Source organism: Cibotium barometz, chromosome 27 (assembly GCF_041138505.1).
Source record: "Cibotium barometz isolate CiBa-2024 chromosome 27, ASM4113850v1, whole genome shotgun sequence".
NCBI classification, from domain to species: Eukaryota; Viridiplantae; Streptophyta; class Polypodiopsida; order Cyatheales; family Cibotiaceae; genus Cibotium; species Cibotium barometz.
Window position 1 is genome coordinate 40,598,123 of NC_141072.1, and position 26,100 is coordinate 40,624,222.

The 26,100-nt window shown below is 44.2% G+C and overlaps 1 protein-coding gene across 1 annotated transcript in view; it reads left to right on the plus strand.

Moving 5' to 3' along the window:
- The first annotated feature begins 720 nt into the window (after window positions 1-720).
- Window positions 721-26,100, plus strand: part of VPS11 (vacuolar protein sorting 11) — a 39,474-nt gene continuing 14,094 nt past the window's right edge. Inside the window, exon 1 of the mRNA XM_086821540.1 lies at window positions 721-1,116. Within this exon, the coding sequence (XP_086677666.1) occupies window positions 892-1,116 (225 nt within the window). The 5' untranslated portion in view covers window positions 721-891. The remainder of the gene's footprint in view (window positions 1,117-26,100) is intronic.

Consider the following 26,100-nt stretch of genomic DNA (forward strand, 5'->3'; position numbering starts at 1 on the left):
AGGTATCGAGATGTACGGGATTGGTGTTCCTGATGAGGAGTGGGGTGTCTATTTGTTTTGGAGAGAGATGGACAGATGCTTTGCATCATTTGAGGGGTATTCAATACCCGATGAGTGGTTGTTTCTTACATCCATCATGGCCATTGGTATTCGTTATGCGTTTTATACTAGAGCTCCTCATGTACCATCCACTCAATGTTCTATTGTACGAGGTAATTTTGATTATGTTTTTCTATTATAAGATTTTTTTGAGATTTTATTTATCGATGTGTCGTTATGTGCAGATTTGATTTATCATTGTTTCGTTTGTGCAGGTCCTTTGCATTCATCGATAGTAGAGCATGTGCGGGATGGATCACCGCTTTACAATAGAGAGCGTATTGTGATGAGGAGACAATTGAATGATCCTTCTCACAAGAGAAGAATTCAATTTGTTGATTCTGACATTACTGACTGAGAATACGTATTTTGTGGTGCATTTTGAGAATATGTAATATTGGTCCTTTTTTGCATCTTCGTATGCTACATTACTATGATATTTTTGTTTTCGCCATAAATCTACGAGACATGGATGTTATTTTGAGATATGTATATATAAAGTCACTTGAAATAATGTATTGTGTTTACTTAAAACATGACCTAAATTGGAGAAACTGAGTTTATTTTTTCTAGAACTCTAGCTGTCGGCCGCAGCAACGCGCGGGTCCACTACTAGTAATTATTCAATATCTAACTATTTAGATATTGGGACTCCTGCCTGAGAGGCCGGACGGACGTCGCCGTGTGTAGGCAAGGCATCCCTGAGCACGCAGATGCGCTCTTCAACACAAATAACGACGACGACGACGACCACCACCACCACCACCACCACCGTCATCAGCATTCGTAATCATGTATCAGTGGCGGAAGTTCCAGTTTTTCGAAGAGAAGGCCACCGGAGGAACTTCTGCTGCGGAGGAGCTTCAAGGGGACATCGCCTGCAGCACCAGCGGGCGAGGCCAGATGCTTGTGGGCCAAGCAGAGGGCGGGCTTGTGCACGTGCTGGATCGCAGCCTCAAACTCAGCTACAGCTTCCAGGCTCACTCCAGCAATGTCCGCCACATCCAACAGCTTAAGGTATCATGCCCTTACCCTTATCTGCACCTAAATACGCTTGATCCAGTTAGCTATATTGCCAAATCTAGGTGTAAAAGAGAAGATGGCATACACATCAATGATTCTATTAGAACACATGGCCTTCATCATACACATGAATGATACGTATGAATGATCCAATCTCAAGCATGAACCTGTGAATGCTCACAGGCATAAGGTGGTAAATAATGACTGCAGTAGATTGGTTTACGGGTAGCCATTATAATGACCAAGTCACTCAGGGTGAAAGTTGGGACAGCAGATTTGGAGTAAAATCAGCATGGACAGGATTTGGGCAGGTTTTGCAAGGGTTTAGCAGTCCTAGGCAGGCCTAGAGCAACCCTAGCCTGGTGCCCAGGCCCCAAGATCTGCCTGGGAGCTGGGCCTGTGAAAAGGCCAGATTTGAGGATTTTCCCCCTTTGGAGGGTCCCTCAGGCTGACAGGTCAACCTGCTGTATGGGGGAAATCAGCCCCAGAAAAGACTGCAAACGCTCCAGATTGCGGAGGCAAGTTATAGCCAGTTGCAGTCTTGGAGGAGAAGACAGTAAATCTGCTCTGTTTCTGGCGTGTGAGAGCACAAAGAGAAAAGCGTTTCTAGTAGATTTCAGTCATTCAACATTTTCATGTCGGTGAAGGAAATACTCTGCAAGGGAAGTGGTGTTTTGGCTGCTTGTGTTGTGCGATTGCCTTTTTATCTGTTTATTCTGTTATGACTTTCCTTAGATCACAATGCTTCCTTTAGAGCATGCAACAATGATATCAGAGCAAGGTTCAGAAAGCATTTGTTCAGCCCTAAAACTTTTCTTTTGGTAGAGGGATATTTTAAGTTTATGGTTGTTGTGTTTGAGTCGACATGGCCGCTGCCAATTTTGAAGGCCAAACTGTTCATCACAACAAGGAGTAGCAGATTTCAGAAGGGGATTTGGCAGACCAGATGATGCTTCCGATGATGTCAGCTAATAGAGCTTGGCTTGGATGAAGAAAGACAGGCCCACATCACAAGATCACATGCCAGTGCCAATGAGCTGGCATAACAGAAGGGTCAGATGGTATGACAGAACACCATGTTGGAATGCCAGTTAACGGAGAGACCCCCCTGAAAAGATTCACGTGGACTCATTTTGGGAGTTTGTCACTTGGGCAACCATACTGTGGGTGAAGGCACTTTTTGAGCACATTTGTGGCCTGTTTGCAACACTTTTCACTGCCCAAACTGCTGTTGATTTTTCTTGTTCAAAGCCTAATGTTCCATAATTTGCTCTTTTGTTCTTGTACTACGCTTCCTTGTAGGGCTTTGCCTGTGGGCACTGAAATCTCCCATGATAGGTATGCACGCAAAATGAGTGTCCGGTGAACCTTGCAGAAGCGGTTTACTTATTAATATGTTAACTTGTTCCATGGTTTTCCATCACATGAGTCTTATGTTTGGCATGGGTGCATCACGCATGTGCATACATAATGCATGGTTTATCAAATATTGACTTGGACAGGCAGGCCCATGGAGCAGGCCTCCTCGTGGAGTTTGGCTACATAGGCCATGGTAAGATCATTCTTGGGCTTACATTCCATAACAGCCTTCATGAGCTAGGTTGCATCTATTTGAATTCGGAATTCAAATTAATGTTTTATTCGAGTGAATTGAATTAATTTTTAAAAATTCGAGCGAATACTTCGGGCACACTTTGACATTTTAGGAAAATTCGTTTTTGACGAAATATGAATTCTATGGTATGATATAAATTTATTGTGTGGAAGATATTTTTTGGTTTTAAAAAAAAAATAAAAAAATAATTATTTTATCGTACGAAAGATTTATTTGATTTTTTTTTCTCGAGCAGTGATACCTCTTTGGTATCACCTTCTGTGATTGCATCTCCTTGTGAGGGCAAAAGGACGAAAGGACCAGATGTATGAGAGATCAGAGAAAATCAACACAGCATGAAATGGATGAATGAGTGTATGTATGATGGTGGATGTAATCCTATACAAGAGGCCCTCAGATGTGAGGAGACTTTGAGTAGTAGATCGGTGAAGAAGCAAAGACAAGGTCGGAGCTGAAACACAGTTAGTGACGAAGGCTCGCGTCGGTTGATGCGGAGGCACTCCAAGGTGGTAGATGTCTGTAGTGGGCAGCGGAAGGTGTAGTGATGCAGGCTCTGGTGACAAGGGTACTACGGTACCTGAGGGGTGCAGACTTCGGTGACGAGGGTGTTGCAGGTACCTGGAGGGGTGCAAGGCTGGAGCTCTCTGAAGGTGAGGTGATGGAGACAAACACAAACCTGCAGATGAGTGGCTTGCAAGAGAACAAAGATCTGAGGAGTAGAGAGGGCCGGGCAGATGGTGTGCTTCCATCACGAGGTAGGTGGTGAAGAGTAGAGAGGGCTGCTGTCCCAAGTTGATGGAGAATGATGAGCAGAGAGGGCTGTTGTCCCAAGTCGATGGAGAATGATGAGCAGAGAATGGGCTGCTGTCCCGAGGTGTGCTGCAGGAGAAAAATGCAGATGTGATGGATGCAGAGAGGGCTGCTGTCCCGAGGTGTGCTACAAGAGAAAACGCAGATGTGATGAAGATCTAGGCTGTTGCAGAGGTAGGCCGCCAGTATGATGTGGTATTATTTCCAGATTTATGAGATGTTGTTTATATTTGTGGTTGTGCTGCTGGTCGGCCCAGAGAGGGCTGTTGGCCAGCAGCAGAAGACAAAAAATCCAATAAAAAACCCCTATTAGGGCTGGTTGTAACTTGTCATACACCCCCTCTCAGGCCAAAAGGGGAGTGTGAAAGAAGATGAGTGCATCACAAAGGATGCTTGGGTCCCACAAGAGCACACTGGCAGAAGGCATGTATCCCCCTCTGGAAGCAAAGTCTAATAAGCTCGGAGAAGAAGGTCAAGATGCCAAAGGTGTAGAGGGTGTAGATAGACCGGTCATCTCCCAATGTAAGACCTCGAACGGGGCTCTCCAATGAGTAAGAAGTCCTATCCTCGGTGTGGTCCAAATCTAGATCTGAGTGAGGAGAATCAACATCTAGAGACAAAGGCTGGTGATGGTGACAAGGGTGCTGCGGTTCGTGAGGGGTGTAGACTCTGGTGACGAGGGTGCTGCAGCACGTGGAGGGGTGCAGGGCTGGATGTTGAAGGGACGTGTCGATGTGAGGCGATGGCTCTCCGAAGGTGAGGTGGTGTAAACAAATGCAAACCTGCAGATGAGTGACCTGCAGGAGAAACTCAGATCTGAGGAGTATAGAGGGCTGTTGTCCCGGGCAGATGGTGTGTTGCCGTCACGAGGTAGGTGGTGAAGAGCAGAGAGGGCTGCTGGCCCAAGGCGCTGGAGAATGATGAGCAGAGAGGGCTGTTGTCCCGATCGATGGAGAACGATGAGCAGAGAGGGTTGCTTTCCCAAGTCGATGGAGAATGATGAGCAGAGAGGGCTGCTGTCTCAAGTCAATAGAGAATGATGAGCAGAGAATGGGCTGCTGTCCCGAGGTGTGCTGCAGGAGAGAAACGCAGATGTGATGGATGCAGTGAAGGCTGCTGTCTCGAGGTGTGCTGTAGGAGAAAAATGCAGATGTGATGAAGATCCAGGTTGCTGTAGAGGTAGGCCGGCAGCAGCAGATAATGCTCTCTCTTTCGAAGGTCTATGGCAAAATAACCTTCTCTTGCAAGGCTACAACATACTATTCTTTCTTTAAAAGAAAAGCTATGAAGTTTTGGTCTCTTCCTCCGAAAGACCGCAGCAATCTAACCTTCTCTTCTAAGAGATTAGATAAGAATGAAGGGATATATACATCTTAAGCTTTGGGATTACCTTGAGGCTACTTGTTGCCTTCTTACAGTTTTCCCTGTGTAGAGACCTTGACAGAATCAGCAAATTGTTTTGGCCATAACTCTTTGATAAAAACTCAGAATATGGTCGTATAACCAGTCAAAAGAACCGAAAGGTATCTGTTCTACAAGCTATCGCGGGTAGAATAGGCAAAAACGTCTGTTTATAGCCGCAAACGCGCCATCTTTAGAAATGCTTTGCTTTTTCACATTTTTAGTATGCATGGACTCTAATATGTTAAAGTACTCTAAATACGACCTCCTATCACCTAAATTCGAATTTCTATTTTTGGAGATACTTATCTCTTAATAGAATTATTCTTGTCTTCTTATTTCTTTTAGGATTTAATTTTTGGAGCTAATATTTTTATTCTAACACTTTCCTAATGTTTCTAGTCTTATTGTCTCACTCTTCTCTAAGTGCACTCTCTTTCCTTTTTGAAATCTATATTAAAAGAGACACATACATGGCTTGGGAGGAACCTTACAATCTTCCCCACTTAAAAGATTCGAGATGTCCTCATCTCTCGAGCTGGGGTAGTATCTAAGTAAATCCTCCAGTCTCATTCAAAGTGGTGTTCCCACTAGGTAGAAATCTTCTTTTATCTAAACATTGTTCCTAAAGAGTCTCTTATTTCATGTGGTTGGCCTGTTTTGTTGTGCCCCCAAAAGGTCTTTATTATTCTAAAGTTAATTGGCCTTATTATCCTAAGTTCATGCATTCATATACCTCTCATACGATATGAACCTAATAAAAAAAAAATAAAAAATCATAATTCTTCCTTACGAATTCCTTATTCTATACTCCTATGTAATATGGTACTTAACAAATTGTCATGGAAAAACGTAAGGGAATCAATCCTTTACGCAATCTAACCTATGATAGCAATTTCATAATCTTATTATTGTCTTGTAGAATACCTCTATTTATCATGCACATTACTTCACAATGCACATGGATCTTGCACCAATCCTCTTTTATTTACTCATAGAAATACTTGTTGAATTTGATTATCTTTAACCTTGCTATCCCTATTTCTTGACCTAATTTTGCTCTAGCTCATGATTCCTTGTAGCCAAGGGTGGGCTTGACGTTCCTCTTGAATTAGGGGACCTCTTCTTGATTAACATAGAAGGACTCATGTCCTTCTCGACACTTTCTATATAAAAAAACTTTATCATAGTCTCTGGCTATAATTATGGCTTCTGAAATAGAGGATGGTTTTGCATCCTTGACGAGGTTATTCAATGGTAGATTAAGCTTCCAAATGAATCGATGGAGAAGAGTTACCTCATCCATCTCTAGAGCAAATCGGAGAAGTTTAATAAAAGTTTGGTGGTATTCTTTTAGGGTCTTCCTTTCTTGGGTTAGCTCCGAAAATTCATTCATTTTATCCTCTCGAAATCTTGGAGGACAAAATCTTTCACGAAGGTGTACTTTCATGGCATCCCATAACTGATTCTGGTTCTAGTGGTTAAATTGACAACAGTACTTCCAACTAATTCGGCATTTCTTATGATTTTTAGACGAGCAAGGATGAACTTACTTCTTTCATTGTATCTATGAAAAGTTCAAAACTATCAAATACTTATCATAGCACTACATCTAAAGGCACTCAGGATTAATACATCTGAGATCTTTATTTTTTGAGAATTACACATCTGGTGCCTTGGGATTGACACATCCAAAGATTATCAGGATTAACACGTCTGAGATGATTAGTTTTCTAAAAATTACACATCTAGTATCCTGGGATTAACACATCTAAAGCATGATCCTCTGGGAATTACACATCCGAAGTTAGATCCATGTTTGTCTGAGATGGGTTCAAGATCTTGGATGATAGTGTAAAGCATCCAATGATAGTCCTAGTGTAAAGCATCCAATGGATGGCATTCACACATCAACTATTCAAATCTTAATGGAGTTATAATCTTAATAATTTAGAATATGCAAATTAATGAGATATATCTTGAAAATTTCTCTAAACAAAGTTTCGGTCTATCCTTCTATTCAGTCTCTCACTAGTTTCTTAATTTGATCACCCTATGTTTTTCCTCAAAAGATTTCATCCCCAATCTTATTTCTCAAATTTATTGTACAAATATCTTGCGTGTGCACCCCCAAGATACAAGCACAATTTCATAGGATGATTGTCTCAACATGTGAGGATATTCAAATCACTTCTATGGCCAGTAGACATGATAGATTCGTCCTCATATGATAAACAATCACTTGTTTTAGTCCCTTAACAGTTAACCTTTGAAAAACAAATCCTAGGAACTAAGATCGGCTCTGATATCACTTGTAAGGTTCTCCCCTTCCAAAATAGGGGAAACACTTAAGATAGTCCACTAAGTCTTATCTTGGAGAAAATTTCCTACTCATCAACACCTTGACCATGCAGAGATTCAAGGATACGATTCATAGGTAAGACCTAGTCCTATCCCACAGGAAGAGTGTGGTCTTCTAAAAATCAAATCACCCATAGGGTAATTGATTATAATTTGGGCAACTACTAGTCTTGATTCCTAGAGACAACGCTTTTTTTCTCATCCATGCAAGGCACAGCCGCTGGCCTAGTCTTCTAGAATAGAATTGCCCGAGAACCTATTTATCTAGCGTAGGGCTTTCACTTAATCTGTTGGAAAGCCACCCGACTAATCGGGTCCACCCGTCCGTAGGATGGTGCCGTCGGGGCATTCCATCCTCCCACTTTTCATTCTACTCACGCGTCAATTTGTTTTCTAATTAATCCTATCACACTGTTTGACATAAATAAACATGTTCCTTAATTAAGGCCCTTTTCACAAGGTTTGTTAAAACAGTCTTTTTCCACAGTACAATAATGCCAAAGACGAGATTTATAAAAAAAGTTTATACATGAATCAATTTCATACAAGCCAAACCGGCTCTCTTATTCTTTTCCTTTATACTGCCGATGATCTAGAATTTGGTCTTCCAGCCTCTACATGCTGGGCAAAACCCTACGGGACCATACACCTCATCGTCGGCCTGCTGGCGAGAACTCAAGCTGGCCTGTCGTCCTCTCAGGCTCCGTCGCTCGATCCTCCTGTCCCTCAGAGGGATGTCTACACACCAGGGTGGGCTAATTCACCGCACTAGCCTAGGCCCTGTAGGCATATGCTCACTTATGGTAGTGCTATGTGTGAACAGGGCTTAACCAAGGGCACTTTTTTCCATGTGGTTTTTTCCCTTGGACATCAAGTGTGAAAGGACACTCTAACATATAATATTTTGTACTTCTATATTATATGGATGTGGCACACATGCAAGGGTTGACTTGCATTTTGGGGATACCACACTTTTGGCTCTCCCTCTCTCTCTCTCTCTCTCTCTCTCTCTCATTTTTGTGTGTGAGCTATTCTACCCTGCACCTAACCCTAATGTGCAGGTTTGTGTGTGTGAGTCCAACACCCAACAATTGGTATCAGAGCTGGGACCTGGGAGCTAGCCCTGAAAATCTCCTGCTGGAAGAAAGCCTGCGAATTTTCGTCGACTGCGAATTTCCGTCGCCGGACTGTCTGCTTCCGTCTGTCGGTTCCGTCGTCGTTGCTCCACCGTCCGGCCACCAGAAGCCGGCGGCACTAGTAGGGAGCCCACGGGCGGCACATCCCTCTCCAGCCGGCGGCGATAGTGTGCCTAGGCCCGCCTCCGCCCTGCAGTGTGTCCCCTCCGGCGCTGCTCTGTTCCGACCGCCAGAGCCGCCGTCGCTGTTCCGGCTACCCAGACACGCCTCCGTCAGCGCTCTGTATCGGCCGCCCCGAGCCGTTTTGTTCTGGCTACCCTCACTGTTCCGTTACGGCGGCTGCCCAGACTCGCCGGTGTCACAGGTCCGTTCAGGCCGCCCCACCGTCGCTTCTCTGTTTAGGACGCCGTAGCTGCTCCGTTTAGGACGCCGTAGCTGCTCCGCACGTGCCCAGCTTGCCGACTCCAGCCCGTTTCGGCCCACCTGCGACCTCTACTCGCGCTGCGCCTGCGCCCCTCAGTGCTCGCCCTGCGCCTTCCGCCTCCGTTCACTTCTCCTCGTCAACTATTCAGCTGTCAACGGTGCATCTCCGGCAGCTTCGTCTAACGCCCACATTCACCTTCTGCACACTTCCGCCTGGCTGCTGCCCGTCGACAAAAGCGCCTACCTGCTGCTGCTTGAACGCCTCTACACGACCAGTACCTCCGTGGCCAGCAACGCCCGACTAGTGTCTCTCGTGGCCAGCAACGCCCCCAGCTGACCGTACTACAGGTAGAAATATGCAAAATTTACGCAAAATTCTGCAGTGCAGGTTAGATACAAATTTGCAGACACTACAGTGCATGTAGTGAAGGGTTCAGGCGATTTGGGGGATTTCTCAATTGCAGGACAAATTGAAAAAATTGGGCATGTTGCTTTGCTTGCAATTTGGGGGTTTTCAAAATCGAGGTCAAAATCAGCAAATTGAACCTCTTTCAGTTGCAGAAATTTGGGGCTTTTGTGAAAATTGGCCAATTAGATGCACATTGAAGCAATTGGAGTGCATAAAAATTGGGGATTTTCAGATTGGAGCATGTAATTGGGCATTATAGCTGGGATTTGTCGCGTATGTATACACATTGTGTGTAATTGGACAATTTGGTGCAGGTTTACACTTGCTTTGGTTTGCAGGCATACATTTGCACAGGACATTTGGTTGCCTGGTAGTGCACATTGGTGCTTGGTTTGCTTGCAGTTATATTTTGTTGACATGGCACAGAATGCTACAGATGTATTTGGTGTGCTCACCCAGGAGGACAAGCTGGATGGATCTAACTACTCCCTCTGGAGTTTCATGATCCGTAATTTGCTGGTAGCCAAAGGGCTTTGGGGCATCGTGTGTGGTGATGACACACGCCCACTTACCATACAGCCAGCCACGCCTCAAAGGAGAGGTGCTCAAAGAGCTCCTGATGTAGAACCTGCTCCCACACAAGAGCAGAAGAGATGGGACTCTAGAGATGCACAGGCCATGTCATTGATAGCCCTTTCAGTGAAAAGGACTATTATTCCGCACATTCGTTCTTGCAAGACATCGAAGCTTGCATGGGACACATTGGAAGCAATGTATCAGGTACGCAACGAGGCAAGAGTTACCTACTTGAAGAGGCAATTGGATCTTCTTTGTATGGATGAGGGTGACTCCATGGCAGATCCATCTCACCAAAGTGAAAGATTTGCAGGAACAATTGCTCAACATTGATGAGGTTATCTAGACAGACAGATGGTCACCAACACTCTTCATTCTTTACTGCATTCCTACTTGGGCTTTCACACCTCTCTCAACCTCTCAATGAGAGGAGGTGGTGATCCCGTCACTTTTGAAGAGCTCGTGGGTTTACTCTTGCAGGAAGAGCAAACAAGAGCAAACTTATCGAGCAACCGTGGTGGAGACAAGGCATTTACAGCCGAGCATAAGGGTAAAGCAAAGAGCTTTAAGCATGGGGGACAATAGTCTAGCAAGGCTAGTCATGGACAGCCCTCTTCTGGTGGTGAAAAGTCCGACAAAGGGGATGCAAACAAGCCCAAAAAGAAGGGCAAATGTCACTACTGCCATAAGCCTGGACACTACATCAGTGAATGTAGGAAGCGGATTGCAAAAGAGAAAAGGAAAGAAGCAGGCGATGACAAAGCACAGCAATCAGCTAATGTAATCCAGGAAGAGTACACTTTTTTGGTCACATGCACTAGTGGCACACCAAGTGCTTCAGACACTGATATGTCTTGCATTGCATCTGCCAGACATAATGCATCATGGTATTTTGATAGTGGTGCTTCGAGCCACATCACTTCATGCAAAGATGTATTTCAGCACTTGGTTTATGCTTCAAATGGCCGCACTGTATCATGTGCAGATCATACCACATATCCAGTAAAGGGAATTGGCAATGTCATACTTATTGCAGCCAATGGTGCCAATATTTGTATGAAAAATGTATTGTATGTTCCAGGGATAAAGAAAAATCTGCTCTCCGTCTCAGCGATAAACGACCAAGGTTTAAAGGTTGAATTTGAAGACGGAAAGTGTTTGGTAAAAGACCCATCAAAGGGTTATGAAATAGTCACTTCTGGAACACGATACAAAGGCTTGTATAAGCTGGACAGCTATGACAAGCGTACTTATGATGCAAATACAGTGGCTGCCCACACTCCTGCTATGCATGATGCAGAGCTATGGCATGCTCGTTTTGGGCATGTAAATTTTCAGAGTTTGATGCTTTTGCAGAAGCATCATATGGTTGATAATATGCCGCCTCTTGAGTCTCCACCAAGACATGTATGTGAGGGTTGTATTTTGGGAAAGATGCAACGAAAACCATTCCCCAAAGATGGAGCTGTTAGAGCTGAAAGTAAATTACAGCTCATACACAGTGATGTATGTGGTCCAATGCAGACACCATCCATAGGGGGGCATCTTTACTTCGTCACATTCATTGATGACTACTCCAGGTTTGCTTGGGCTTACCCCTTGAAAGCGAAAGCAGATGTGTTTACATGCTTTCGACACTTTGTAGCTATGGCTGAAAATATGTGTGGATGTAAAATCTAAACACTCCGCTCAGATAGAGGTGGAGAATACATGTCAAATGCATTCATGGATTATATGCTTCAAAAGGGCATCAAACACCAATGTACTGTGCCTTATACACCGCAGCAGAATGGTGTAGCTGAAAGGAAAAATAGATCTCTCATGGAGATGGCAAGATGCATGGTGAAAGCACAAAAGTTGCCTCACAAATTTTGGATGGAAGCTATAATGTGTGCAACTCATGTGTTGAACAGGTGTCCAACAGGTGTCCAACAAAAGCTTTGAGAACCATAACATCATTTGAGGCTTGGTATAGCCGAAAGCCAACAGTGGATTATATGCGTACATTTGGGTGTTTGGCATATGCACATGTGCCAGTACAACTCCGAACAAAGCTAGATGACAAAGCAATTAAATGCATTTTTGTGGGCTACAGCAATGAAAGCAAAGGATACCGTCTTTATAATCCAACTACATGAAGGATTTTTGTCAGTAGAGATGTGGTATTTGCTGAAAATTCAGAACAGCCCTGTACAGCTTGTATAAAAGCAATGATACAGCCATACAGGACATGTTTGATGGACTTTTACCCATTGCAATTAGGGGAGATTCAGATCAGCCCCAGCGCCTACACAAGAAAATCCTCATGTAGAACATGTGGAACAGCCAGCCATTCAGCCTCCTTCTGTGGAAGAAGTGGAAGATCTTGTCAGGGAAGAGCAAACAGCCATAGACACGGCCAAGTCAGTGCCAAGATGGTTGCTGAAAACTTTGCAAGAAAGCAAACTTGCAGCTCCACTCACAGGTAGAACAAGGGCTAGTTCCAGCCATGCTTTGAATATACATCGTGGAGAGTCTGCATTAGCAATGGGTGGTCTCTTTGATTCAGAAGAGCCTTCTTCTTATGAAGAAGCACATGAGAATGAGCATTGGTTGCAAGCTATGCAAGCTGAAATTTCTTCTATCATGAAGAACAATACATGGGATCTTGTGGAATTGCCTAAAGGCAAGCATGTTATTGGAACAAAGTGGGTGTACAAAGTCAAAAGAAAGTCTGATGGTACTATTGAGAGGTACAAGCAAGACTTGTGGCTAAAGGCTACTCCCAGAAAAAGGGAATAGATTATGAAGAGACTTTTGCTCCTACTTCCAGAATGACCACAATAAGATCAGTGATTGCATTGGCTGCACATAAAGGATGGATAGTGCATCAATTGGACATCAAAACTGCATTCTTAAATGGGGATTTACAGGAGGAAGTATATGTGAATCAGCCCATTGGTTTTGTAGTTCCTGGTGAGGAACATAAAGTATGTAGGTTACACAAAGCATTGTATGGGTTAAAGCAAGCTCCAAGAGCTTGGTATGATAAGATACATGCTCATCTAACCAGCCAAGGTTATGAGAATAGTCCAGCTGAAAGCACATTGTATGTGAAGAAAACCGATGCCGATATTCTCATAGTCATCTTGTATGTAGATGACATGCTCATTACAAGTACTAGCAAAGCACAAATTTCAGATTTCAAAGCTGATTTGAAAGCTGAATTTGATATGTCAGATTTGGGGCCTTTACACTACTATCTCGGCATACAGTTTATGCATACAGATGATGGCATTGTTATGCAGCAAACTAAGTATATAAAAAGTTTGCTAAAAAGGTTTCACATGGATGAATGTAAGCCCATTTCTACTCCGGTAGAACCAGGTGTACGGCTTACTATACATGATATTGGAGAACCTTTTGAGGCCGGCATTTACAGCCAGGCAGTGGGATGCCTCATTTACTTGTGTAACACAAGGCCAGACATATCTTTTGGGGTGTCTTTGTTGAGCAAATTCATGCACAGCCCAGGCACAAAGCATTGGCAAGCAGTCAAACGTATTTTTCGTTATCTTAAGGGTACCCTGGATCTTGGTTTGTTCTATCCCAGGGGGGACAGCTTGCAGCTTTATGCATTCAGTGATTCAGATTGGGCTGGTGATTATGATACCAGGCAATCCACCAGTGGGAATTGTTTTTTTCTTGGCAGTTCATGCATATCTTGGTTCAGTAAAAAGCAACCCACTGTTGCTACATCTACTTGTGAGGCTGAGTACAGGGCAGTTTTCACAGCTACAGTAGATTGTGTATGGTTGAGGAGACTATTGGTGGCTGATCTTCGTGAGTGTCAGCAGACACCCACCACCATTCTCACTGATAGCCAGAGTGCTATGGCCGTGGCACGAAATCCAGTATTTCATGCACGTACCAAGCACATTGAGATTCATTATCACACTGTCAGAGAGAGACTACATGCAGGGGAGATCAGTTTATCTTATTGCCCTACACAGGATAATGTTGCAGATCTATTCACAAAGGCTTTATCTCGAGAAAAGTTTGAAGCTTTCCGCAAAGCTTTGGGCTTACTCTCATACAGAGAGTGATCTGCTACCTTGTACAGGTTGACACTTCCACTACAGGGGGGATTTGTAGGCATATGCTCACTTATGGTAATGCTATGTGTGAACAGGGCTTAACCAAGGGCACCTTTTCCCATGTGGTTTTTTCCCTTGGACATCAAGTGTGAAAGGACACTCTAACATATAATATTTTGTACTTCTATATTATATGGATGTGGCACACATGCAAGGGTTGACTTGCATTTTGTGGATACCACACTTTTGGCTCTCCCTCCCTCTCTCTCTCTCATTTCTGTGTGTGAGCTATTCTACCCTGCACCTAATCCTAATGTGCAGGTTTGTGTGTGTGAGTGTGTGAGTCCAACACCCAACAGGCCCTCAGAACTAGGCAGCATCACAATTGCTCGCCTCAATCGGCGAACCTCATTCTCCCAATGGTATGAGGGATACCATGGGTGGACTCCGGGTCTTACTAACGACTCCGCCGTCCGGCTACACAAGCACAAGAACGGGGCAGCGTCAAGGCAGGGAGAAGTTGTACCTGTACCTTAATTTAACCAAGATAACAATCCATTATCTCAACTAAACCATATGACTAGAATCCATGTTACCTTCTTAAGAAAACAATCCTTTTCACAAAGATTTTAGCATTTCAACTTGAGATTGCGATAAGACATTCTTTATTAAGGCATATGTTGTTGTTTAAAAGAATACAAACTTTAACTAGTAAATCAATCAAATAGATCACTATTAACAATTAATAGAGAAGCCGGGGCCATACCTCAACCCCTAAGAATGATATATAATTGAAAAACAAAATATATATATACCTTTTAGAAATTTGTCATTTATCGTTGTCTTTGCTCGTTAATAAGAGTTTCAGAACTTGATATATGACAATAGAGAGTCTTCTAATACCTTCTCTTATGATTGAAATGTCAGAATACGCAGCGGAGATGATGACCAGATCTGGGAACACAAGAGCAAAAAACATGCAGAAAAATACAGCACAAGAGAGAGAGAGATATAGGCTTGTAACTTTGCTCTGATATACACAAAGATCTCGAGTATGATACAAGTGTGGTATGGGGGCTGGGGGCCTATTTATATGCCCCCACATCAGCAGTCGGCCTGCTGTAGACAGCCGACTGGCCCTGAGAACTCCACGACCAGCACACAACTCCAGTCGGCCAGATCATCAGCAGTCGGCCACCTCCCAGATGTAGTCGTGGACCAGTTCAGCAGTCGGCTAGCACATGGGCTGCCTCCCAAGCCACAGAAAAATGGGAAAAAATATGGGAAAAATACGGGGAGTGAGGAAAAATGATAAAACACCTGATAAGGGCGGACACACCCACAACAAAGGCCCTGGTGTATAAATCTAGACAGGAGATGACTTCTAACACCCCCTCTCAGCTCCTGGCTGTGAAACCAGCCACTGGGAGCTGGGGTGCCGCCTGAGCAAATCCTGAGAGAGCGACTTCGTGAAGAGGTCCACCGTACTGTCCTCCGTCGAACAGAACTCTAGCAAGATGTCATCAGCAACGATCTGTTCACGAACAAAGTGCCTCTGGATGACCATGGGTTCCTCCAGTGGAAGCCCAAACCTGCAATGCAACCTCTGCATCCTCACCACTTGTGAGCCTCGCTCACGGCTGTCATGGTTGGGTGGCAAATATGTATGCACCCAGATATGTTTCTTTCGCTTTGCCTTCTAGGGTTAGAGTTTGTTGCCTTGTCTTGCTTTTCATGGCTTGTATTGTAACTTTCACATCTTACATGCAATGGCATGGTATTTCCCATCAGTGTACTACCCCCTATACTCCTCAGCAAAATGGAGTTGCAGAGAGACGTAATCGTACACTTATGGAGATGGCACGTTGCATGCTCAAGAGCAAGGATCTGCCTAGTAAGTTTTGGCTTGAAGCGGTTATGTGTGCAAATTAAGTGCTTAACCGTTGCCCCATCAAAGCCTTGAAATCTATGACTACCTATGAGTCCAAGAAGCCAGTGGTGACTCATATGAGAGTCTTTGGGTGTTTGGCATCTGTGCATGTGCCCAAACAACAAAACATAAACTTGATGCAAAGGCAGTCAAATGCATTTTTGTTGGCTATAGCAGTGAGAGCAAGGGATACCGACTCTATGTGCCTCATACGGGCAAGATCATTGTATCTAGGGATGTTATTTTTGATGAGTATGCATCTCAGCCCCTTCTTTCATGCACAGAACAGCCATCAATTGGGCCCGAGGATGTGTTTGATACATTGTTGCCTTTATTCAATTCAAATGTGTGGATAATGTGGAGCCCATACAGGCTCATTTACAACCACCTATACTTGTTGAAAATCAGCAGCCAAATTTGCCCCAAATTGATCTTGAAATGCCTCAAATTGATTAGGATATGTTGGGAGATGTATTGGCAGAGGAAGATGGAGATACTAGGAAGTCAAAGACTATTCCTAGATGGCTGGTTGAGACTTTGCGTGATAGCAAACAGTCTTCTTTTATGCCAGGTCGTACATGTGCTGCCTCTCGCCATGCACATTTAGTACATGCAGCTTTTGTTGCCACCACGTGTAATGAGGAGCCTCTTTCTCATGTTGATGCATTGGAGGATGACAATTGGGTTGGTGGAGCCATGTACTCAAAGTTAGACTCCATTGATAGGAATGGTACATGGGAGTTATGTGACTTGCCTCGTGGCAAGCGTGCCATTGGCACAAAATGGGTCTTCAAGCTGAAGCGTAAGCCTGATGGTTCTGTTGATCGCCATAAGGCTAGATTGGTTGCCAAAGGGTATGCCCAGCATGAGGGCATTGACTACGAGGAAACTTTTGCTCCCACTTCACGTATGACCACCATATGTACAATTATAGCATTGGCTGCACAAAGAGGATGGCATGTACATCAATTGGATGTCAAAACCTCCTTCTTGAATGGTGATTTACAGGAGGAAGTGTTTGTATTTCAGCCTCCTGGCTTTGTTCAAAAGGGTGTAGCACACACGATATGCCGCTTACATAAAGCACTATATGGCTTGAAGCAGGCTTCTTGTGCTTGGTACTAAAAGATTCATGCATACTTGACTGCCAAAGGATTTCAGAACAGTTCAGCTGAGAGTACAGGTTATGTCCACCACACTGGGGACAATGTACTCGTCCTCATTCTTTATGTTGATGACATGCTCATTATTGGCCCTGAAGAGGGTGATATTTCAGCTTTCAAAGCTGATTTACAGCATGCATTTGATGTCATAGATATGGGGCATTTGCATTACTACTTGGGCATACAGTTTGTGTCAGTTGAGGGGGGTATTATGCTATCTAAAAAGAGAGATGCTGAGCAGCTCCTTGAGCGGTTTCAAATGTTAGATTGTAAGTCTGTTTCCACTCCTATGGAACCAGGTTTTAAAAGCTGTCACTTGAGCATGCTGGAGAGCCATTTGATGTTGCCACCTATCAACAGGCTGTGGGATGCCTCATTTACTTATGCTCTATTCGTTTGGATATTTAGTATGCTGTTCCCAGTTGAGCAGGTTCATGCATTGTCCAAGCGTTATGCATTGGCAAGCATGTAAACGTGTTTTCAGATATCTTAAAGGCACATCAAACTTTGCCTTATTCTATGGCATGTCCTTTACATTATGCTTGCAGGCATACACAGACATTGATTGGGCAGGATGCTATGACATAAGGGTGTCAATCAGTGGTAACTGTTTTCTTCTTGGTGACTCATGCATTTCATGGCTCAGTAAGAAGCAGCCTACAATGGCCACTTCTAGCTGTGAAGCTGAATATAGGGAAGCATTTACAGCTACTGTGGAATGTGTTTGGCTATGACGCCTATTAGCCGATCTTGGTGTTGGACAGCAGTCTCCTACCACCATTTATACTGACAGTCGTGCTTTGGTAGTTGCACGAAACCCAGTTTTTCATGCCCGCACAAAGCATATTGTGGTTCACTATCATTATGTTAGGGAAAGGCTCCATGCAAGAGAGATTGACTTGGCTTATGTGCCTACACATGCCAATGTAGTGGATGGGTTTACGAAGCCTCTTTCGAGGGAAAAGTTTGAAGCTTTCCGCAAAGCTTTGAGCTTACAGCCGCTACCAGGGTAGTCTGCTACGCCTTGTTTCCGTTCACATTGTTCACTTAAGGGGGGTTTGTTGACCATCTGGTCCTCCGGGAAGTTCTAGTGTGAACAGACCTACTCACGGGCATTTTTTCCGTATGGTTGGACATAGGTTTTTTCCCCGTGTGAATACACTTATGTGTTGGGTACTTAGTCCTAGGTTATATTGTACTTATACTTGCACATCTTATTATTATCAAGTATACATTTTCCAGCACCTCACACACTCTCCTGTGTTTCTATCTCGGTGTGTGTGCATTAGGGTTGTGCTGCAGGTATCCTCCCCGACCCAACAATATTTGACATGCTTGGACATACTGATAGACATCCCATCTCATCTTTGGCCAATCATCTCATCTTTGGCCAATAAAATGATCGCTCAAGTTTCTCCAGTGTATACTGTTGATACTACGATGCCCTCCAACGAGAGCATCATGAGCATCATGGAGAGGTGCCTGTCGCTTTTCCTTGAGAATGCATAGCCGGTTCTTGTAAAATAACCAGCCATCATGGATGGTGTAGTGACCCGGTTTTGACTGTAGGGCCATTCTAAATTGAGTCCGGAATTCTAGGTATTGTGCCTTTATATTGTCGAGATCTTTTCCCTGTATTTCAAGCATAGTGGACTCTTGCAAATTTTGAATTGTGCCTTTTCAACTGAGAGCATCGGCAACAGGGTTATTTGAGCCAGGGATGTATTCAATCATACCTCCAAATTGTTGGAAGATCTGACTCCATCTGGCTTGTCTGTCCCTCCATTGGGCACTAGGCATGGTCTGGAACCATTTCAGTGCATGGTGATCTGTCTTAACGGTAAACTCTCTCCCATGAAGGAAGTGTTTCCAATGTTTAAGTGTTGTCATCACCCCCAATAACTCCTTGTCATACGCATAATAATTCTTTTCTACATCATATAATTTCCGACTGTAATAAGCCACTGGGCACCCTTATTGCTGGAGGATAGCTCCTATGGCTAAACTGCTGGCATCGGTGATTACCTCGAAAGGATCATCCCATGACGCCAATTTGAGAACTGGAGACTCAGAGGCCACTTTTTTCATTGCATGAAATGCCTCTAGTGCTTTGCCCGTGTGACAGACACTTTTTGATGACGTATCTTCACGCCCTTGAGCAGATTGGTGAGAGGAGCTGCAAGGTCGAAAAATTTGTCCATATGGGTACTGTATGCCTGGGAGAGACCCACAAAAGAGTGGATCTCTTGCGCATTCTTGGGAACAGTCCATTCAAGAATTGCCCTTACCTTTTCAAGGTCTAGGCTAATCCCGTCAGAACTGATGATGTATCCCAGATAATGGGTTTCTTCTACTCCAAATTCGCTCTTTTTTGCATTGCTGTAGAGCGCATTGTCTCGCAAAAGTTGCAAGACCTTTTCGACATCTTGCACATGTTGGTCTGCAATGGCAGACAAAATGAGTATATCATCTAAAAAGATGAACTCACACTTTCCTATGAGCTTCACAAATATCCGAGACATCAACTTGTTAAACACCGCAGGTGCATTGGTGAGATCGAATGGCATCACCACAAACTCGTAATGGCCACGTTCAGTCCAGAAGGTTGTTTTTGGAATTTGAACTGGGTAGAAAAAATGAGCATATCATCTAAAAAGATGAACACGCACTTTCCTATGAGCTCCACAAATACCCGAGACATCATATTGTTAAACGTCGCAGGTGCATTGGTGAGTGTCTGTGAGACCGAATGGCATCACCACAAACTCGTAATGGCTACGTTGAGTCTTGAAGGTTGCTTTTGGAATGTCAGCCGTAAAGATCCAAACCTGATGATAGCCACTCTTGAGATCTATCTTTGAAAAGAACTTTGCACCATTGATGATAGCCACTCTTGATAGCCACTCTTGAGATCTATCTTTGAAAAGAACTTTGCACCATTGAGTCGCTTAAGGATATACTCAATTTTGGGCATTGGGAACCTATCCTTCATTGTGAGCTTGTTAAGAGCTGTGTAGTCCACGCATAATCGTGTGAACTTGTCTTTCTTCTGCACAAACAAGATAGGTGCAGCAAAGGGTGAGGATGACGGTCGGATTAATCCAGCGTGGAGTAGCTAGGAAAGCTAATGCTCTAGTTCGCTCTCTAGTGCCTTAGAAAGGCGATAGGGGAACTTACTCGGTGGTTTTGTCTCAGGGACCAACTCAATGTGATGATCCTCAAGACAACTAGGTGGGAGTTGTGGTGGAAGATCATCTTGTAGCATGATGTCCTGAAACTGTGCTAGGAGACCATCCAACTTTAGCGTTAATGGGGTTGTTGATTGAACATCGGACTGTTGTCTACGGACATAAATCAATGCACACTCCGCTCCTTTTCTAATAGCTCGTTGGGCCTGGATGTGAGAAATTAGGGGAATACCTGGAATGCTCCTATCCCTGCGAATTAGGACCGGCTCAAGAACACCATCAACAATTGTGAAAGTGTCCTACCTCCAATGCATACTCCTTGAACCATTGAATGCCGAGAATCATATCACACTCCAAAGGAGGTGAGACAATGAAGTCTCGCTGAAATGTGACCTTTTGAACCATCAATGAGAATTGTTGAGCCTTATGAGAGACGTGTGTGCAAAGACTAGGTGTGAAACCGTGTACGTCCAGATGATGGGGTACAAGAGTACAACTCATCTTTTTAGCCAACTGAGGAGAAATGGCATCCTCAGAGCTGCCCATATCAAAGAGAACAATGAATTGTTGTCCTTTTGCTGTGTCATAAGCACGAATGAGGGATTTCGTTTGCTCCTCAACCTTGCCCTCCTGCTTATTGTCAAATAGCATTGTGGGTACGACATTTAAGGCAGGCAAGAGTTGGATTGCATTGGTGGCCTATGCGGGGTGTAGATGTAGCTGTTGCAGTGGCTATTGTGGAGGCAGAGGCTTTGGCTGCTTGCACAGCTTGCCACTTGGTACAATCTTTCTTACCATGCTCCACGATGTGGTAGAAGAAACATATGTTCTCCCCCTTATACTGCGTTTGCTCTTTGGTTGGAGATATCCACCAGTAATGCTCTCCTTGGCCTTTTCGTCAGGTGTTTTCTTAGGTGCAAAGGTTTTATCCTTCTTACCTCCTGAAGTGCTCTGGGATTCTTTTTTTATTGTCGTTGCCATAGTTGCATCCGTACGTATGTACTTGATGACTGGAGGAACATCATTGTACTACTTGTTTGTCTCATAGGCCAATTTTGGCCTTTTGCAGACGTTAATATATCTTTTTTTTTTTTTTTCGTGAAATGGTGTTTTATATTATATGTAAAAAAATGTACATCAGCCACATGGCTCACACAGAACCTATGGCCCCAAAAAAACCCCCACAAAAGATCCTCTAAAGGATCATGACCATGCAAACCTGTACACTAATAAGAAAGCCTTCTCGCCAAATAAGCATCCCAGATAAAAGCATCAAAGATGAGCCAGCCGAGCCGCCGTAGACCATAATGAAATAACATCTGCATTCAGTAGTAGCTGAGCTGAGAGAAGAGAAGAAAACTGCACGTAGAATGTGCCATGTATTCCAGACAAGGAATCAAAGATGAACCCATTCCGTGTAGTCCAAATATGCCAAAGTCTTGTCCATCTAAGGAAATCGAATATCACAAGGTGACTGTCCGAAGCAATGACTTGAGGACAAATCCCAAATATCCACTGATGAGCCGAAACAGTAGACCTCTCTACTGCCTCCCAAACGCGAGAGACAAAAGACCAAATCTGACGGGCCACTGGACAACTCATGAACAGATGCATAACTGTTTCAGTGCATGTCATGCAGAAGAAGCAAGAGGCCAATGTAATTTTACGACGGCTGAGCTGATCCCGTGTAGGTAACCCTCCCACCAACATCCTCCAAATGAAAACCTTACCTTGGTAAGGGAGTTTAGACTGCCAACCACGCATAAGAGTTTTTTGCCACCATGATTTAGACTTGTGCAATCCCCACACCTTATTGGCCTTGGTTGAAACCATCTTTCTCTGATACGAGCTTATGATAGACCTGGTTAGCTGAAAGTGATATCAAGTCACCATATTTACATAGTGCCCAATCAAGCCAAGGCTGATCTGCAGATGGCCGAGGCAATGGAGTAAAAGGCTCAACTGCATGCATGATGTCAACCCATAGTGGCTGAAATGTCCGAGGAACCTCAAAGTGCTGCCGAACACGACGAAACGAATATGGCCTGTGATGACCAGGTATCACAGCATCTCGGATTCTAACCAAGCCTAACCTGACCATGCGGTTGAGTCGTATGCGTGAAGCATCTCTGTCTGGCCAAACAATGACACGCGACTCCACAAATGTTTCGAACTGCAAAGAGTTCAAAAGTAGTCTTTCATGACCATCTAATTTGGTGCTAATTTGGTGCATTTACTTGGCTCTGGCTCTATCACTTGGTGCTAATTTGGTGCATTTACTTGGCTCTGGCTCTATCACACGGATTATGCTCAATGGAGGACTTTCGGATGGTATTTCTCTCACCCGTTCTCTCCGGCAGGGCTGTCCTCTTAGCCCTCTTTTCTTTGCCATTGCCACTCATCCTATGTTATCTCGCCTAGATGCTATGGTATCGCATGGTGAAGTGGTTGGTTTGCATCTCCCTCATGGCAAGCAATTGGTTGCTCAAGCCCTTGCGGATGACACTTTTATGCTTCTCAGGGCCGAAAAAGCCAATATAGATCGAGCAATGGAAGCTTGGAATAATTTTGCATTGGCTTCTGGGCTGAAAATAAATTCAACAAAATCAGCCCTCATTGTATGCACGGAATTTGGTCTTGAGGCATTAGGGTGGCAAGGCCGTGTGGTGCATACAGGAGACATTGTTCGTCATCTTGGGTATCCAATGGGTGTGGATGTGGACCCCCAAGCGCTTCTTGCTTGGATTTTTGCTCGGATCTCGGATAAATTTGTGTATTGGAAAGCTCAAGGGTGGCCTATGCACGTGAGGGTTAAGGTAGCTCAGGTTATTATGCTTAGCATGATTTCCTATTTTTTGCCTTTGCTACTTGGACGCACAAATCTCTTCTCCGTTTGGTTGCTCCCATTCGGTTTATGCTATGGAAGAGAGCCATGGGCTTTGGTCCCACCACCGAGCCAATAGTAGAACTTCATGCCAAGAAAGGAGAATATGCGATAAAATTTGAGATGAGCGAATACGGACAGGATGAGCCGCATTCACAATGTCCCACCATGAAGCCTGCACACGTGTCCGTCCATGTGACAATCCCTCCAACTCAATCAAGTCACGAGCCATGAATACCCAAGGCTGCTCCTGCAAACACATATCCTGAAAAAGCGCCCACCTACGCGCCACCATATGCAAGCGGACATCCAGTAAAGCAGCCCCATCCATTCTTTTGGGCGTCGTAATGTGATTCCAAGCTATCCATGTTTGACCCATAATATTTCCTTGCGTCATTAACTGAGAAAGGGAAGACCAGCTGACATGATCAAAAGCTTTTTCAAGATCCAGCTGCACCATCACAATCTCTTGCTTCTTTGCCTTGGCATAATCCACTCCAATTTGAACATTAAGAATATTATGCAAAATATTCTTGCCATGCACAAATCCATATTGATATGGATGAATAAGAGTAGGAAGCACCTTCTGCAACAAGCGATTGGCAAAAATCTTTGTAAAGATTTTATACATAATACCCATAAGTGAGATCGGGCGCCATTGAGCCAAAGAAGTAGGCGAAGGGACTTTGGGCAACAAACGAAGTATGCCCAACTTCCAATCGGCAGGCATATATCCCTTATCCCAAACCCTTTGACAAATAAGCGTCAAAGGCTCTGCAAGCTGATCAGCATATTTTCGGAAAAACTCATTTGTCAAACCATCCCAACGAGGGCTCTTTCCCATGGGAAGTTTGGAGAGAACAGCTTCCACTTCCCCTTGAGTAACAGGAGCATCAAGCTGAACCGCCACATCAGGGTCAACTTGATATCGTACTTCAGCAAACAATGACTCCCTTGCAGCCAGGACAACCGGCGAGACATCCTCTCGAGGGGCAAGCAAATCTTCATAAAACCTGATGCAATGCTGAATAACCTTAGAAGGTTCAGTAACAAGGTTGCCTTGGACATCCATCAGCCTAACAATATTCTCACGCATATGTTTTTGATGCAACTTATCATAGAAGCGATGAGATTGACAGTTAGCATCCCGCAAAGCATCAAGACGTGCAAGTAGTTTAAAGCGAACATATTGTGCTTCCTGCACCCTAGATAGCTCCTTTTTCAGCCATTCTATGGCATCCACAACTTCAGCATCCATAGAGTCAGTAAACATGAACGCCTGCAAGCCCTTTAAAAGCGACTCAAGAAGAGCCACATGCGGTTTTTGTATAGAGGCATTAGCAAGACCATAATGCCGCGCTAATTTCCGAGTGTTCGTAAGGAACACTGGCCAAGCATGATAATCAGCCATGGACACTCTTGTGGAGAAATGTCGTATCAACTGACGCATATAAACATCAAAAACTTCATGCTCCAAAAAAATGTGATTTAAGCGCAAAGGCAAGCGTCCCAACAAGCCTTTATATGCATCCATAGGATGATAGACCATTTCAAACACAAGCGACCAATGATCCGAGAAAACCTGTTGTTGATCAACCATCATAGTAAGAACCTCTGGCAAAAAGAGATCTTGATGTAAAATATACATCCTATCCAATCTAGCATAAGTGCCCCGAAACTGTTGTGAGGCGTAAGTGTAACCCCTTTCATCTGGATGCAACCAAGACTACATGTCTTGTTTTAGCGACCTTGCTGCAAAAGCTTCCCACGCCATTCTCTCCGGGCCATCCATCACAGAATGAGGCGACGTGGCTTGCTCCCTGGAGACACACATATTAAAGTCTCCCATCACAAAGCCAGGATGAGAGATTGAAAGAGCACACAAGTCATTCCACAGCAAACGGTGTGCACGAGCATTATTTGGAGCATACACCCCTAACAACCATAAAGGCGTATCATCCCAAACAATCTGTATCACTAGAAATCTTCCATGAACATCTTGAATCACAAGAGAAGGCTGAAATTGCGAACAAACAGCAAACATAACACCTGACTGCGAAGCAGGATGTCCGCTGTAGAAAACATGAAACCCCTTATATACATAGGCTTTGCCAGCCAACTTATGCAGCTTATGTTCAACTGCACACAAAACATCCCAACCATGACAAAAAGTTGTACGCCAAAGCCTGAACTGCTTTTGGTGCGAAGAAATACCCTTTACATTCCATTGTACAATTTTCATAAGCCTTCCCAGAAAAGGAATCAACAAGGCCGTGTACTAGGCCCAGGACAATCTGCCAAATCACGAACCTTTTGAAGCATTGCATTTTTAGACATGGTATTTGTGATCTCAGACTGCCCTTGGAGTTCCCGAGCACGTGCCAAACGGTAATGACCATCCCATGGCGATATGACCTCACCCTTTGAACCAAACACAAGAGGCGATTGTTGTTGTGCTTCTTTTGTTAGGCGACTTCTAATAGGATAGCGTTCTACTCTATCCACCCCAAGAGCCCCTGTATCCTGAGAAAACGGCCTCTTAATCCTGGTCTGTTGCTGGGCACCTGAACCCAAAGGGCGACGAGCATATGTATGTAAGGGCCCCTGATGAGTACGCAAAGGCCCCCGCCAAACAGCATCTGAGAAATCCCCCATGCGGGGCAACAAATCGTGTCTTTTTACCACGTACTTCCACCCATGGCTGCCCAACCTCATTCTGAACATACACATGTACATCCATGTGCTGGGCATCATGTAAAGGAGCATCATGCTCATCTTCCACGGACAACTGCCCATCAACGATATCCTTGGTAGCAACAACTTGTTCTTTCTTAGGACATTCGGAGACAAAGTGTCCCATCTCACCACATTTGAAACAGTGGCCAGCAAATGTATCCCACCTCAATTCATACATTAAAGGTTGCAGCCCAGCCATATTGACACGCAAATGTGTCGGCCTAGGTCTCCCAGTATCCCACAACATGCATAGACGATATCGGTTTCTAG